Genomic DNA, 16,567 nt, shown 5'->3' on the forward strand with positions numbered 1-16,567 from the left:
ACAAACAAGAACACCTTGACCACTATGTCACTCTCAGTCGATTTCTCCTCAGTTTCCTCCGTCCCTCATTGGGGGTCTCTCAATTTAAGAATTAATCCTTAATCCTTTGTGTATGTGAAGTAAGTTGCCCAATATATATGGATTCTTGAATTTTTTTGTACTTGGGTTGTCTCTTTTGTTTGATTTTTTGTTGCTTGTTTTTTGTGTGTTTTAAGGTAAAATGGAGGCACCCAGAGGAACTGAAGCAGCACCCATTCCATTTTCAGATAATGTTCCTCCTGCTTCTCCTAGGATATCACAGGTTACTACTCAACTGTTCAATAAAGATTCCTAAAAAGTTGTTTTCTTTAAAAATTTATTCAGCATAAAAGTCTTTTGAGTGTGCTTTTTATGTGTTTTGTACTCAGTAATTTAGGAAGCAAAACCTATTTTTGTTCTCTTTGACTGTCATTTTTAATAAGTTTATTTTTAACTATAAAAAGTTGTGATTTTTAGCACTTTTTGCAGTTCTTAACTATGTAACTTCTTAAACAAACAAAAAAAAAAGTAGGTTATTAAGAGATAGATATCCCAATTTTGATTCTTTCTATCCCAGAATATCATGCTGAATTTTAGGCTACTTGTCTAAAGTTTCAGAAAATGCACTTCTTTTTGTGAGTTGGTGCTTTCCTCATTTTATTTAGGGGCCTTTTAGTGTATGAAATATGTTCAATTTTGTTTATTTTTGGGATTCTGTAAATGTTAAGAGAGTTCTTTATGGGAATCGGGGTTAAGCCTTTTTTTTTTAAGTGTTTTTGAGTAACCTGATGATGTTTTTTTATTGGATGTCCCCGAAGGAACTTAGTTGATGGCATTTGATATATTAATTTTGCTACTTTAGTGACATCAAGAAGAAGAGAGATTGTAGGATGGTGTGAGTGTCCATGTTTGATTCCACTTTCAAGAACATATGTAGGGATGTTTGGTATTCATTTGTTCTTTTTCCTGTTATATGATATTTAGATGAAGTGTAGTTCTGGTCTAATGGTCCCATGATAGACTAAGTGACATTAGTTTCTTGTAAATTTCCAATTATTAAGAAAAATGGCAAAGTGTTTTCTCTGTGTTCATATTTGGTCTTGCTTTCCCCTAACCCCAGAGAACTTTTCTGTCTGTGACATCACAATAGCCATGACGCTTTGGTACCATGAAGAGTTGAGTGTCACTTCAAAATGTTTTCTGTTTTCCGGTGTTTATCTTTTTAAAACTTTTTGAGAATATTTGCCCAAGGATAATGTTTATACATCACATGAGGAAGGTAGGATGTTAGTCTCTTTTAAAATGCTTCATAAAACTCGCTCCTAGCACTAACAACTATCACCAAGGATCATAAAACTTCTACTAGTACTGCATGATGCCTAGCATTACGCTCAACTAATCCTGAAATTATTCTAAAAAGTTTTTTCGTGAAAATAAAAATGTTTTACATCTAATCAACTGAAGCCTCTAATCATGTAGATGATAACGCGAGGTATTTTTTCTATCATAAGCAATGTTAGTCAAATGGTAGAAAATTTAACAAGTGTGCAATTACATGAAGTTAGAAGATCAGGGGTAATATTACCAGAAGTAACGAAAAATTCTTATATTTTGGGTACATACAGGCTGATTTTCAGAAAAGGGAAGCCTCGAATATGGTTTCCGTTTTGGGCCCAAGCATGAAAAAAGCAGATCTTTCCCTTCAAATACCTCCAAGACATGTAGGCATTGGAACTGGCAGAAAGTATTCACCCCGTTCACCAGGTCCAACAGGAGGTTTTCTTCGGGCTTTAAGCTTTAAGAAGAAAGCTTCTTCATCTGATGGTGAGAGAAGCTCTCTCCTCAGTTCAGATCATAAGGTAGTTCCAGGAAGCCCTCTGGCAGCAAACTTCTTCTCCTCCAATTGGCAAAAATGTGCCTCTCTACCTGTGACCCCTGCTTCAAATTCATCTCCCTCAGTTTCCACACCTATATCTGCTAGGACACATGGTGAACAACAAAGGCCAAATGTGAGTTCCTTTTATTCCATTAACAATAATGCGCTTTCAATAGTTTCTGAAAAGTTCAACTTCATCAAACAACTCAGAAGGTGGTAACTGTTGACACAGAAATAATACTCCCTCTGTTTCATTTGTGTAAACTTGTTTGTCTGTGCACATAGTTTAAGAAGGAGAGACTATTCGAACTTATGGTCTCAAACAACCATGACATTATTGTGGCTATAAAATCTCTCCACACAACTTATAAATAGAATCAAATCTAGCTTGAATTATGATGTAATAAGTTTTTTTGATAAATATCTGGTCTGGACAAACTTGAACAGATAATCCAATGTTTTATATACTTCATGTCATTCAAGTTAATCTGTCAATGCTTGCATTAGTCATACTTCGTCATTTACAATTAGACAGGAATTTATGCCACAGAAAAGCACTAAATTTGGAAGCCAACCTTATTCTGCTGTAGTGCTGTATTTTCAATTGTCTAATGGCCAAGAAGATCTCTTGTCATTGTAAATGTCTTATCACTTAAAAGGGACTGTAATCTAAGACATCATTCCTCTTTCCTTCTGCTCACGACACGTGCTATGAGTTATAAGGCCATTAACATATTAAGAGGTTTCCTAAGTAGCTTTAACATCCAATGGCTTCTCTACTTTCCATGTACAACTGACACATTTCCATAACGTGTACTTCTGCTTGCAGTCACCACGGACTGGGGCATCTAAAGCTAGTATGTCAAGGTCCCTTTCTGTGCCTGGGAGAAATTTTGTCATTGTTAGATCAATGTCCTTTGCTACCCATGAAGAGCATGTTCCAGATACTGGAGATGGTATGTCAAATGTGCTTAAGTTGTGCATGAGTCCAACTCTAGTCTTTTCTATTTTATAAAATGATTTCTTTTGTAAGCTGATTAATAAGTTCCACAGACCTGAATCTTTATTCTTCTCCTGACTCAACTGAAAAAGTGTTTCAACGTTTTTACTGACTTCTACTTCCTATTGTATTAAAAAACAAGTTGAAATCAAAAGCTGTTTAAAGTGTTGTGATTAATATTTGACTTTTCCTCTGCTCCAACCCCTCAAAATTTGATCTAACTGAACAAAAGAAATTACTCCTGCTCCTGAGAATGAGGATCGGGAAATCCCTGAAGAGGAAGCAGTTTGTAGGATCTGTCTGGAGGCATGTGATGAAGGCAATACTTTCCAGATGGAGTGCAGCTGCAAAGGTGACCTAAGACTTGTTCACGAGGAATGTGCAATCAAGTGGTTTAGTGTGAAAGGGAACAAAATTTGTGATGTTTGTCGACAGGAAGTTTCTAATTTACCTGTAACTTTGCTGCGGATTCCCAGTACTAGTCAACAAGATAACAGATCGGAGCACAACAATTCTGGAAGAATAAGGTGAACATCACATAGAAAAAAACATTTTTTTCACAGAGTTGTTTAAAGACATATTCTGTTTTTTCTTAGTTTTTGTGTTGATTTCATGTTTGCCTTGTGAGATTTGAAGAAGTTTTATTTCCAGTTTCTCTTTGATTTTTAGAGTTGGTGCTTCAACGACTGTCTTCATTTGATAATACAATGTAAAGTGAACCCTTAGTTGTGAATACTGGGAAGAAGCTCTAAATACTGGATGATGGAGCAAACTAATTTCTCAGTTACTTTGTTTTTGAGTCTAATCAAAATTGAAATTTCTGTCATTGCAGTGCTTGGCAGGACTTTGTGGTGCTTGTTTTGATCAGCACAATATGCTATTTCTTCTTCCTTGAGCAGTTATTTGTGAGTTCTTTTTCTTTTTCTATCTTTTGGATATAATTTTAAAAATTAACATTGGCTTGAGATTTCATCCTTGGGGAGATGCCTAATCCTTGAATGCACCTATTTCCATTTTCCAACTGCTTGCTTATCCTAGACTTGGATGGAGTAGTTCAATAGGATCTTTTGGTAGTGTTATTGTACTAAGTGCCACAAAATACATTGATCAAGTTCTCACATGAGCCACCATCCTGTTTCCTTTACCATAAATCCAAAAACGCAGGGAAACAATAATGCTTCCCCAGTGGTGGAACTAGGGTTTGTTCGAGCGAATAGAAGTAGGAGGAGGAACTTACAAGTTACATAAGTATGAAAGGGATGGAACAGTCATACAATTTAGTTGTTACTTGAGTAGAAGGCAATAATATAAAATGCTTTTCTGTTCCTTTTTTTGAAGGGGGCGGGATGGAACCAGCTCCACCTTAGTTCTGCTGCTTGAATGCATGTGCTGCAGGGCGCAGGCAAATGAGGGGCAGAAGATACAGACTTCCTATATATAACCTGTAGGGGTGAAACTTATTTTAAACTTTTAAATCCAGAGTTCGATAATGGTTGCATAATATGCACATTTTCTCAAAAATGGAGATGATTGAACAAGTGAGAGATAACCTAGTAGCAAAGGTATCCTCCAGCTCCAACCATGACGTTGAGGTTTCAAGTCACCAAAGGAGCTAAGTGGATAAAGACATTTTTGCTCCTATTGGAGTGAGGTTTACCCATAGAGGTGGTAAATGTGCAGATTGGGCTGAAGTTGGGTGGGTCAAGATGGGTTGAGTTATTAAATGCATGGGTTATTGATCCGCCCAAAATTTACTTGGGCTGAAATGCGGGTCAAAACCGAATCCCTGCAATTCCTACTAAGTTTTAATTGTTTTATTTGTTCTTTTATTAATTTTTAGTACCTATAAAATTATTATTTTTCTACATTATGGCTATATATAAAATATCAAATAAAAGAAAAATTGAAAATATTTTGACAAGATTTCTCATGGATCAGTTTAGGCTAGTTATCAACCCAAATTTCTGATAGGCTAAAATGGGTTGAATTAATAAATGGGTGAGTCAATAATCAGCCAAACTTGGGCGGTTTATGATTTTGGGTTAATTTTTCCACCTTTAGGTTACCACATCCAAGAATGAGGGACATGATTGTGAAGCATATATGGCGGCCATGGTTTCTCTTCTAGAATGGCCCCCATTTGAGAATCACTTTCTTTTTTCAATGAGCTCCCCACTAAGCCTGGTTGGAGAGGATGAATGATGCGAACTTGTATTTCTATCCAACATCCCGTTAAAACATAAGACAACCCTGGTCTCTGCATGCATTTTGATATTACACTGTTTTTCTAGCACGAGCCTTGGAATCAACCACTGATGATTGCACTATGATAGTTTACATCACACCCCTTAGAGTGACGACCCTTCTCGCACCCTATTGTAAGAATCTAAAGTTTATTGGACTTATAATTTGGTTATATACTTGTGTTAAATTTAAGACATATTTGTCCAAATAGCTACTATGGGCTAATATGAGTGCATCAATTATTTAAGTCCAATAAATATGGATTTAATTACAGTCAAATTTCATTGGGTTAGTTCATTGATTTGGGCTATAAATGACGAGCCCATTATGCTAAGCCCAAGATTTCACGTTGTTTCAAGGGCCCAAATTGGTGTCATGTGTCAAATGATGTTGCACGCCAAATCAAATAAAAGAGTCAATAAGATCATGCCACATGCCAAAATAACACAATATACCTAATCAAATCAAGGGTCAATAAGAGGACAAACTCTTTTTGACCAATCAAATTGAAGTTGACATGACTATATTTGATTGGTCGGAACATGCCACTTGTACATGTGACTCATTTTCATTGGTCCTTGATTTGACTAGGCATGTTGTGTCATTTTGACATGTGGTATAATCCTATTGACTCTTTTTATTTGATTTGTCGGACCATGTCATTTGACACGTGACACCAATTTGGGACGTCTAAAATAAGATGAAATCTTGGGTTTAGCATAATGGACTCGTCATTTATAGCTCAAATCAATGGACTGGCCAATAATTTATTACTCCCTCCGTTCCATTTTATGTGGCACTTTTCGGATTTCGAGATTCAAACAAGTTTATTTTTTACCTAAGTTTTTCATAGATCTTTTAAACGTTTTGAATTTTCAATTATTGTGACTTATAGTACTTTTTATGTAGTTTACAATTATATAAATTTCATTTCAAAAAAATTGAAGATTTTATGCGCAAATTTCCGGTCAAACTTAAACTGTTTGACTCTCGAAAAACGATAAGTGCCACATAAATTGGGAGAGAAGGAGTGGCTCATAGTAGCTATTTGGACCAATATGTCTTGAAATTAATATAGCCAAAGCTATTTTAAGAATAAAATTTTGATTCATACACCTGCTAACACAGGATGCTTTGTGCACCGATCGTCCTTCCTTTGTTCTGTCACGATTCAACAGCTAAGATGCTAGGGCCTCTGCGTTGAGAAATAATTGAGCTCAGATTTTTGAATAGCTCGAAAATGAAAAACTACAACAGAATACATTCCAGGTAACTAAATCAAAAACTGCAACTAAATGGCATTTTTTTAAGTTGCCTAAAATTTCCCCTTCCTTAGGATGCGAAACAAGGTCACAAGCTTTTTCATCCCTGGGTAATAGTCAAAAACTTTACGTAGTTTGAAGAATTGGTTACTTACCCATTCTCAATTAAAAACATTTGAGTTTGCATGCCTGTTGTCAGCTGCATAGTGATGTCAACACTAGTGGTGTTGAATGCACATCCAACAGCTTTTACATATTTTTCTCTGAAGTAGAAAGGTGGAATTTGATGACATCATCTACCTGGAACGTTATCGTTATATTTTATTATTTATCGAATAACATTTCACATTTCAAGTCTTTTCTCGTGAAGTTTTTTTTGGATAATGGTAAAGGTATTCTGTCTCTTGAAGGTTCATGACATGAAAACTCAGGCGCTTGTGATTGCTGCACCATTTGCATTTACACTCGGTCTTTTGGCATCCATTTTCGCTGTCATCCTAGGTATGTCTGGGCCCCTAAAATTTATTTATCAAATACTAGCTTACTCGTGTCATAGTATTTTCATTTGAAATGCAGCTATTAAAGAGTACATATGGTCATATGCCGCTTTAGAGTTTGCTCTTTTTGCTGTTCCGCTACATGTTTTATACTCTATGGTAAGATGCACTTTAGCTATTATGCAGTTGATATTTGATAACTCTTGGATATTTTCTCGTCTGCCCATTGAAGATCCCATGTCTTGTTTAACCATCATCAAATATTTCTAGAGAAAAACCTATTAAAACCTTTGAGATCTTTCCAGTAAATCTTTTTGAAAAGTGTAACCAGATTCACAACTCATTCACCCCACACCAACCAAAACCGATGCAGAAAATAATAGTCTTAAGAAAATGTGCACAAACATAAATGTTTTGGCAGATATGATGCGAGGAGTAATGCCCAAAAATCTTGTCTTTTCGCAGCTTCAATTGCAGGCAGTCTATTCTATAATGATAGCATCAGTTTTGGGCTTTGGTGCTACTATGAGTATCAATGCAATGTACATCCGGTACTATTCTTGGCGATTCCAAATTGCAGAAAACTCTAGCCCTGCATGACATGAGTAATAACAGACGGATGATCAAGTTGTATAGGAGATATTGAATATGCTTTTCCTTGTATTATTTTATCTTCTTTTCCCCAGCGATCTTATGCGATGACGCGGTTGATACCTCAAGAAATCTGGGCTCTGGCAGATAAATTTGTATATTGACATTGTTACTGACTTACTGTAGCTATAGGTAGTCCTCTAATTATGTCTACTGCTGGAGAATATAGTAGCTCCATGAGGATGGGACATGGCCATTACCAACATCTGATGCACTGGTTTTGTACCCTTGTTAATCTGATAAGGTGTTGCATTCCGTTTTGTTTTATTACATTTTAGATCTCTCTCATGTACCTGTTATTGTATGGCATGTAGTTTTCTGGTTCTGAAAAGTCAGTTATATGCTTAAACTATCATGGTGACCTATTACACACTAATCTTGTTTAAAGTGATTTTAGTACCCCCTTCTGAAGACAATCTCAATTCCTGTGTGAAAAGGTGTTATACACGTGTTTTGAAATGTAAATGTATTATTCTAATCTTTTTAAACCTTTTTTCCTTCATATTTCTTGGATTTTTGCAAAAAGTAGAAACCTAGGCATTATTCCTCCTCTCATCATACATTTCTCTCTATTTAAAATTTCATTTCTTCCTTCTTCATTATTCATAAATTGAAATGAAAATCAAAGAAATTTGAAGAGAGAATAGGAGACAATAAGAGTACAAAGTTTAGTGATGTTGGTGGTGGAGATAGGCAGTGGGCAGCACAATTATTGTCGGTAAAACAAATAAAACCTTTCAAATCTGTTAAGTTCTTTTGAAATCTTGATANTGTTAATCTGATAAGGTGTTGCATTCCGTTTTGTTTTATTACATTTTAGATCTCTCTCATGTACCTGTTATTGTATGGCATGTAGTTTTCTGGTTCTGAAAAGTCAGTTATATGCTTAAACTATCATGGTGACCTATTACACACTAATCTTGTTTAAAGTGATTTTAGTACCCCCTTCTGAAGACAATCTCAATTCCTGTGTGAAAAGGTGTTATACACGCGTTTTGAAATGTAAATGTATTATTCTAATCTTTTTAAACCTTTTTTCCTTAATATTTCTTGGATTTTTGCAAAAAGTAGAAACCTAGGCATTATTCCTCCTCTCACCATACATTTCTCTCTTTTTAAAATTTCATTTCTTCCTTCTTCATTATTCATAAATTGAAATGAAAAACAAAGAAATTTGAAGAGAGAATAGGACACAATAAGAGTACAAAGTTTAGTGATGTTGGTGGCGGAGATAGGCAGTGGGCAACACAATTATTGTCAGTGAAATAAATAAAAACTTCCAGATCTGTTACGTTCTTTTGAAATCTTGATAATTATGGATGAAAATCAAGCATTTCATTATTCTTTGTGTGTAAAATCAAATAACATTGTGATGGTTCTAGGTGGTGCTCCAGCGAGAATAAAGAAGACAAAGATAGAAAATCATTTTCTTCGATGGATTTTTGAAAAAATTAAGCAATATGATCATCATGAATTTTATGCATAAATGTCAGAAGTTTTAATAGAAGTCATTATCTTTCTAATGATTTTTTTCAGTGATCTTCTCCAGTGAATCCTCCAACGAGTTCAAGTAAAAACCATGAACTTTAAGTTAAAATTATTAACTTTCTGGTGAAAGTCAACATCTTCCCCGCTACTTTTTATTTCATTTTAGAGTTCCTCTTTAAGGGTAGAGTGTTGAATATGCTTCCATGAGGATAAATTGAAGAAATCATCAATGGTGACAAATGAAAAATGTATTTAAACAAAATTGAGGTCACCAACAAATGATACTTAATTAAATAATGACCAATAAAATAGTGCCACATGTTTAAATTTGTCATTTCAACATATATTTTCTTCTTAGGCACCTTAAGGAAGGTGAAGACACTTTCTCTGTCATGTAACCTTGGTATTAATATCATTTTGAATAAAATTAGGCGTGTAATAGAGAACACTAAATATGTCCTAAACAACAAACTAGTGATCGAATGACATTTGAATCAAAGTGGATGAAAAATCATTTTCTGACTAGAATTCTCTTTTTGGATGTTTCATTATTAGTCTCATTCTGACTACAGTTTTCAAGATCCAACAGAACCTTGGAGGATCCTAGATAAGACTTGATCACTATACATTAAAGACGAACTATATTTACAGATACCTACACTTATAATACACATGCCCCTAAACAAACTAGAAGGCAACAACACTCTAAGAGGCAACTAAACCTCATTTGCATTTTGCAACAGCAAGGTATTGATTGTTATTTTTCTTCAACCACACTGTTGAACGAGTTCTCTTAACATGATCTGCGAAAAGATGGTACCTGCAACAAAAATATAGCCGGTTACAAAAGAATATTAATCTTCATATAAGAGACTACACTTGGGCATTATAAGTGGGATCACATGGTGCAATATTATAGCGGCACCACTTATAATAAAATTAGATTAGAACTTAGGAGCCTTGTTTTGATCTTATGCAAATGGTAATCAGATCTTAGAATGAACTTTCCATATATTCACACCCCAAAACACAAAACTTCTCATTAGTATCATAAGAAGTGTAGATGCTGTTGAAATTAAGAAACCACCTGTCGAACTCTAGTCTCTGAGTGACTATGCCATTCAGCAGCAGTTCTGAACTATACACTGTCGATCCTGTAAATGTAACGAGGGATTTGCATGACCATTCAAATTTAATACTACTATAACTTCTTATTAATTACTATACTACGCAAAAGAATAAGAAATTCACCTTTCTCAAGGAAGGGGATGCAAACTTCATGGTCTTCTTCACACGATAAAACTAGAAGATTGTCAGGAATAACTTCCTCTTTCATAGCAGATCTACAAAGTCGCTCAACTGCCTGAAAAACATTTCGAACAGGTGTTAACAACGAGGGAAAAAAATATCAATCAAATACATACAATTATGGAGAGAGATCTGCCTGCAAAAACACAGATTGATTATGAAATTCTTACATGGATGATGTTATAACAAGAAAGACAAGACATCTAGTAAACACTACTTCAATTTATTGGATGCCCAAGATATTTGGTGTACTTCTACAAATAACCATACAGTAAGAGTTTCAAGAATTCCAATCCATCCAACTTTAGTTTGGATTATACTGCTAACCATTTGTTTTCCCTATAAAGAAACTTTCAACAAAATTGGTCATAGGTATTTGCTTCAGCTACTGTAAGTCAAACTAATGATTTTTATATTCAAAAACGTCCAACTAATGATCATCAACACATCGACATTTATCACCTCACCATGGACATCATCTTGAGCACACCTCACATATATATGATATCCAACATATTTATTGAAGCTGGTCCTGATCTATCATAACTAAGCATGTTGCATTTAGAGCAGATTTCTAGTCCATCATATCCTCCTGACCATTCTAATAAAAATTAGTTCTATATCAGGTATTCACAAAGGTACAAATCTATGAGAACACAGACTGAACATTTTAAATCACTTGCTTTGGACTTGACTCGGACAATTTTTTCTTTCAAAGAGGAACTCGGTACACTACCAAATTCCAGCATCAAAGATCATTTAGGTTAGTGGATAGAGTATATAGAATGCCTTGTCTAAAATGGCTAAATCACAAAGTGAAATGAGTGGTAAAGAGTAGAGGTACTCACCAAACCATGAACTGCCTTAACCAAACTTGCCAATAGTTCTTTACCAGGCTTTGTATTTGGAGTGATAAAAACCTTATATCCCTGAAAACAAGTACTATGAGAAAAACAAGCATTACAGCTGCATCTAATAGCCACTAAAGGCTGCATCTTTACCTGTAAAATGGGATGTTGGCATGCTCGTGCTAATGAAACTGGCATGCTGAAGCCGACCTCTTTTTCTTTTCTTGCATCTCTCAGTATATAATTTTTCTCATCAATAAGACAGTTTGCTTGTCCACAACTCTCAAGCCATAGATGTGTCACCACAGGTTTCCCTGCAGCAATAGCTTCTAGCATATTTCTAGTGCGAACAAATTCATCAGCCATAAAATGAGTGGCATCAGACATAGATGACGCACTTGAGGCCCCTAACCGTGCTAAGATCTGGAGAAAGAGATGACAAGGTGATTCCAGTTTAAAACATAGAATTTTAGCACAAACAAGGTAAATTCATATCCAAATTACCTTTTTTTGCTGTTTGATTATATCTGGATCAAGGTGCTGACTGAACAAGACTCGAACATTAGTCATTTCTCGCCTCTTCCTGGAATCTTTTAAGGTGGAGTCAACTTGCGTTCCAGTAGTATGTAAGGAAATTATTTCTCTCAAAAGAGCGGACCTTGACATATTCTTCCTGCACGATTGCTTTTGATACTCATCACCCATACATATAGGTGACACAGAACTCTTCAGGATTTTTGAATTGGTGGGAGTGGTGCATGCTGAAGCTGGCGCTTTACACTGGTCTCCTGTTGAAGATTCTGCTCCATGTGCTTCATCAACAGATTGTTTTGTCTCTACATCAGCTTTCCTATTAGAATCTTCTGGCGACTTATATCGAAGTGCTTTTGTATTTCCATCAGCAAAAGCATCATTAATGTTGGTACCCTCCGGATGTCCTTTATTTATGCCTTCATTTGATAGCTTCTTCCGAGACCCTCTTCCTGAGGATGCAATACCAGAGGGAGTTTCAGGTGAACACTTTCTCTTTTTTGCGCTGACATCAATTGAAGTACTTGTCTGGTCACCACTTAATCTTTTTGACCTTCTACAAGATTGAGTAGTGGCCTCTTGCCCCATGGCAGGTATCTTTCGATGACTTCTTTTTCCTTTGGGATGGTCTACAGCACAAAGGTCGCCCCACATTGATTTCATATTTCGGAGATTGGCAGTATGACTGGCAGCGAATGTACCATGATCCATCAAAGTCTCACAAGCATCTCCATCAATCCCACGTCTATTAGAAGTGCCAGCAGCAGACAGACGACTTTTTGGTTGACTTTCTGCCCGGTTGTGCCTAGTTCGATGAGCTACAGGTGTAAATGAGCCATGCTGCTGTTGCAAATGACAATTCTTGACAGACATGGAACCTCTGCTTTCTTTTGGTGGTCTTTCTTCTTGTCCCAACTGTTCTTCTTTTCTCCTTGAAGCATGGGATTTCGTCATATTTGCCTTGATCATTCTCAATCCGGCTCCTTGTTCATCATTGCCTTGCTTCTTGCTACTTTTCTGTTGCTTCACTGTTTCTCTACAGTGCACTTCAACTAATTTGGCATCCTTCTGCACCGACAATCGTGTAGCAGGTCGAGTGTCAGAAGATCGTGCTTTTTTCTTGGAGGATCTTTGCTTTAACAGACTCTCACCATCAACTTGACCTTTGCAGGAACTGTTCCTCAATGTCTTATCACCTTTCTTCTCATTGCTACAATCATTTTCCAGCACAGGAACTCCGAAGCATAATGTTTCCATAGCTTCAGCAGCCATTTGAGTATCTAAACCAACATTTAGCAAGTCTGGAACATTGTCTCCATTACCATTATCAACCATTCCATCACCAGCCCCCACAGTGAATTGTTCATCCAGCTCGTCAACAAACTTCTTTCTAGATCTGGACTTTGATAGCTCACTTTTAACTCTCGCTTTACTTGACATTAACTTTGAATCAGAACAGGGGGAACCCTTAAACTTTTTGCTGTTCAACAGATGCTTTTCCTTTTCTCCACAACTTTTAGCTCCCCGTCTTAAGGGGTCAAGTGAACCACGCTTCAGAGGTTCAGTAGCAGGTGTCCTGCCAAAAAGAAGTTCCTTTTTCTTCTGAAAAAACTCTCCACCTCCTTCATCTTCGCGATTGTCATCCCAATCAAAAATCCCACCTTCTGCATCAGCTATTCCAGCTGCTCTCCGAGCTAAATGTTTTGCCCCATTTGCAGCAGACACACATTTTGATTTTCCAATGGAGGACTTCCCAAAGTCAATATGTTGATCAAAATCAAAAGGATTGAGGTTAAGAAACTTGTCAACAGCTTCTAGTGCATTGGCCTGAGTTTCCTCTCCAGGTTCTTGAGAATCTAGATAACTTAAACCTGCCAAAACATTATCAGAGTCCAACTGAGGCAAGTCCTCTGTCTTCTGAAAATCATACTTTCCATCTTCTGGCCCTTTTTCAATAAGTATCTCATCTCTGAAAAGTTTCCTCGCAGCTGAACTACCAACCTTACACCGGTTTCCATTACCTACTTCCTTCAATTGTTCATCGTACTCCTCACAAGCATTCAGGTTAAGCTCTTTCCTGACTTCAGATTGAGGTCCAACCACGGATGTTCCATTATGGCCTGCACCTTCCTGCTCCAGAGGATTGTCACTCTTAATAGACCATGTACTTCCTTTTGTCCCTTTACGGCTCATGTCATAAGCAGCCAAACCAGAAGCCCTGATAGATGCAGCACGGATTGAAGTAAACCCTCTTTTCAAAGATCCTGAAAAAATACATAAATGTCAGAGATCCAAAATTCTGAAGCAACTTTGTTCTATAACGAATATGGACAGAATATAAAAGTTGAGAACAGAAAAGGAATCCATCAACCACCTAAAAGAGTACCAACAATGAAGAGTATATTAAGCACTTCCATGTAGCAAATAGGAGAAGAGAAATCCAGAGTCTACAACATAAAGCAGCGAAAGTGAAGCCAAGCCTCTCTTTCAATAGCAAAACTTCTTCTGGAAGCAGAAATGACCAACTGTAGTCGCATAGTATAAAAACCAAAGCCAGCAATGTCATACTAACAGTGATATTAAAATGCAAGATCGTTGATACACTGGCAAAGATTATACAGATCAGGCAAAGTGAAGAGGCCTATTTACTGTGAATTCTAAAAACTGGATGACGCAAAATGTCTCGCCCAACTTTACACTTGTAGAAGAAGATTTGGATTAGTTGCTTAAATTAAGGTATGGATAAAGAAAGGAAAACATTTTGATCAGGTATTGTTCCATTAAGATCCTAGATACTTAAAAAGGGAAAAAAATGCTAATATGATAACTTTAGCCTACATGTATAGCATTGGAACTTAATCAAAATCAATCATCTCATGATAGTAAAACCAATTCACCTGAAAGATGCTTATCATTACTCGGAACATCTGATTGTGCAATTGAACTCCTCTCACTTGTGTTGGAGTTGCTGCTTTTAGGCAACTTCACCTGGTCAATTGAGCTGAAGCTGTGTTCCATTGTATCATCATCTGATAACTCTTGAGTATCACACAAGACCTCAGTTCCATCACTTCCTTCAGTATCACTATCTACGGCAACTTCGATATTGCAATTTTCAGAAGTCTGGATGCGTTTACTTTGTAGACCATCATGATCATCAACCAATTGGGTTTCACCACCAAAATCCACCAATTGTGTTTCAGCACCGAAATCCACAACTTGTGTTTCAGCACCGAAATCCACAACTTGTGTTTCAGCACCGAAATCCACCACTTGTGTTTCACCACCAATATCCAAAATCTGCTTTTCACCGCAGAGATTTACTAATTGAGTCTCAAAGGCATCATTGAAGAAAAGGTCGTCATCAGCAGGAGCCATATTTTGGTCATTGTACAACTCATCATCCTCACCTTTAAATATAAAACAAATTGTATTGTTAGGGAGAGAAAATTCCAATCTCATTTAGTGGTCTTGCTTGAAAATTCCCTCTGAAGAATGGTATCACAGTGTTAACAGTTTACTTAAATAAAAGAACTTTTTTCAATGAAGTAAAAATCCAAACTTGAGCATAAGTCCTCTTTCATTCTTTAGCAGTTAACTAAAAACTGACCATAACAATCAAGGCAACTGAGTGAGAGCAATTTAGACAGCCTATAAACGTTCCTTTTCGCAGTGTGACATTTTTTGTTAATAAAAGACTCAAACTTCTCTTTTTCCTAAACAAGTTAACTTCAAATTGAAACTCTTACACTACCAAAATAAAAAAATAAAAAAAATACTTGCTTGGTAATGTCTCGGGTGAAATTTGAGTGTCCACTGTCTGTGTATCGTCAAAAATTGAAGTATCCTTTTCCGGGTAACACTTGTTCGCGTTCTTTCTACCGCCGCCAACCATTTTAATTCATCTACAATAACATTACAATAATCACAACAATGTCATAATACACAATGAAATTAAGAGCAAGCCGAATCGAAACCTCGATGATTTTGAATCTGAAAGTAAAAAGATTATGCCTTTAAAGCACAGTACAGCAATAGGATAAAAACTTTTCCGACGCAAATAAAAAATGTGAAAAAATACTAACAGCATCGAATCGAATCAGAACGTCAGAGAAAGCCGTCGGGGAAAGCCGCCAGAGAAGGGGGGGCGAGTATAGGGTTAGAGTTTAAAGGAGGGAAAGTAGGGAGATGTGGAAAATACCTTTTGATTTGGAGGGAAATTTTTGCCCATTTTTATATTTTCTGCTTCTACACACACTCGAGAATGTCTACTCTTTTTTTAAAAAAAATCAAATTGTATAAAATAATATAGAATTTTATTTAGAAATTATTATTTGTACTACATATGAGTATGTGCAAGTACAAATCCTATGCTATTTTATTTGTTTCAATTTTATATGACACGGATAAAATCAGAAGAGTAAATTATTATTTTATATAATCTTAAAATATTTTAAATTGTTAATTATTGTGATCCCTTCTACAAGATTATTTATATAATTTTAAAATAATATATGTTACTCTTTCTATCTCAATTTATATAATACATGTAAAATTCTAAAAGTCAAATCAAAATTTTAATATATTATAACTGTTAATTATCATCAACTCACCTAAACTTGCTCACATTTTCTTCTCTATTAATATATATGTAACTTCCTTTATCTCAATTTTATAGTTGTACATCTGAAATTTCGAAAAAGTCAATATAAGTCTTAATATGTTTATAAATATTTAAACTTGTTAATTATTATAATTTATAGTTGAATTTTAAAATATAGAACATACTAAAAAGGAAAATAATACAAATAAATTAAAATAGAAAATTACTAAATATAAATAGA

General features: G+C 35.7%; 2 protein-coding genes across 4 annotated transcripts; one reads left to right on the forward strand and one right to left on the reverse strand.

Moving 5' to 3' along the window:
• LOC125849191 (uncharacterized) lies at positions 1-7,815 on the forward strand. Its single transcript, XM_049529226.1, has 9 exons — positions 1-119; positions 216-301; positions 1,644-2,027; positions 2,724-2,850; positions 3,127-3,421; positions 3,727-3,799; positions 6,811-6,901; positions 6,977-7,056; positions 7,363-7,815. The coding sequence occupies exons 2-9, from the start codon at positions 221-223 to the stop codon at positions 7,495-7,497; spliced, it is 1,266 nt and encodes a 421-aa protein (XP_049385183.1). The 5' UTR covers positions 1-119; positions 216-220; the 3' UTR covers positions 7,498-7,815.
• Positions 7,816-9,508: 1,693 nt separating this feature from the next.
• Positions 9,509-15,618, reverse strand: LOC125848764 (uncharacterized). Of its 3 annotated transcripts, XM_049528709.1 has the most exons (8): positions 15,507-15,618; positions 14,642-15,133; positions 11,697-13,987; positions 11,346-11,615; positions 11,193-11,273; positions 10,288-10,399; positions 10,124-10,190; positions 9,510-9,856 (listed from the first exon to the last, which is right to left on the reverse strand). In XM_049528709.1, exons 1-8 carry the CDS (start codon positions 15,616-15,618, stop codon positions 9,760-9,762), a joined length of 3,522 nt encoding a protein of 1,173 aa, XP_049384666.1. In that variant the 3' UTR covers positions 9,510-9,759. The 3 variants fall into 3 exon arrangements, with proteins under 3 accessions (XP_049384658.1, XP_049384666.1, XP_049384649.1); XM_049528692.1 differs by lacking the exon at positions 15,507-15,618 and having other exon boundaries at positions 14,621-15,129; XM_049528701.1 differs by lacking the exons at positions 10,124-10,190; positions 15,507-15,618 and having other exon boundaries at positions 9,509-9,856; positions 14,621-15,129.
• Positions 15,619-16,567: the final 949 nt, after the last annotated feature.

This window comes from Solanum stenotomum, chromosome 1, assembly GCF_019186545.1.
Source record: "Solanum stenotomum isolate F172 chromosome 1, ASM1918654v1, whole genome shotgun sequence".
Taxonomy (NCBI): domain Eukaryota; kingdom Viridiplantae; phylum Streptophyta; class Magnoliopsida; order Solanales; family Solanaceae; genus Solanum; species Solanum stenotomum.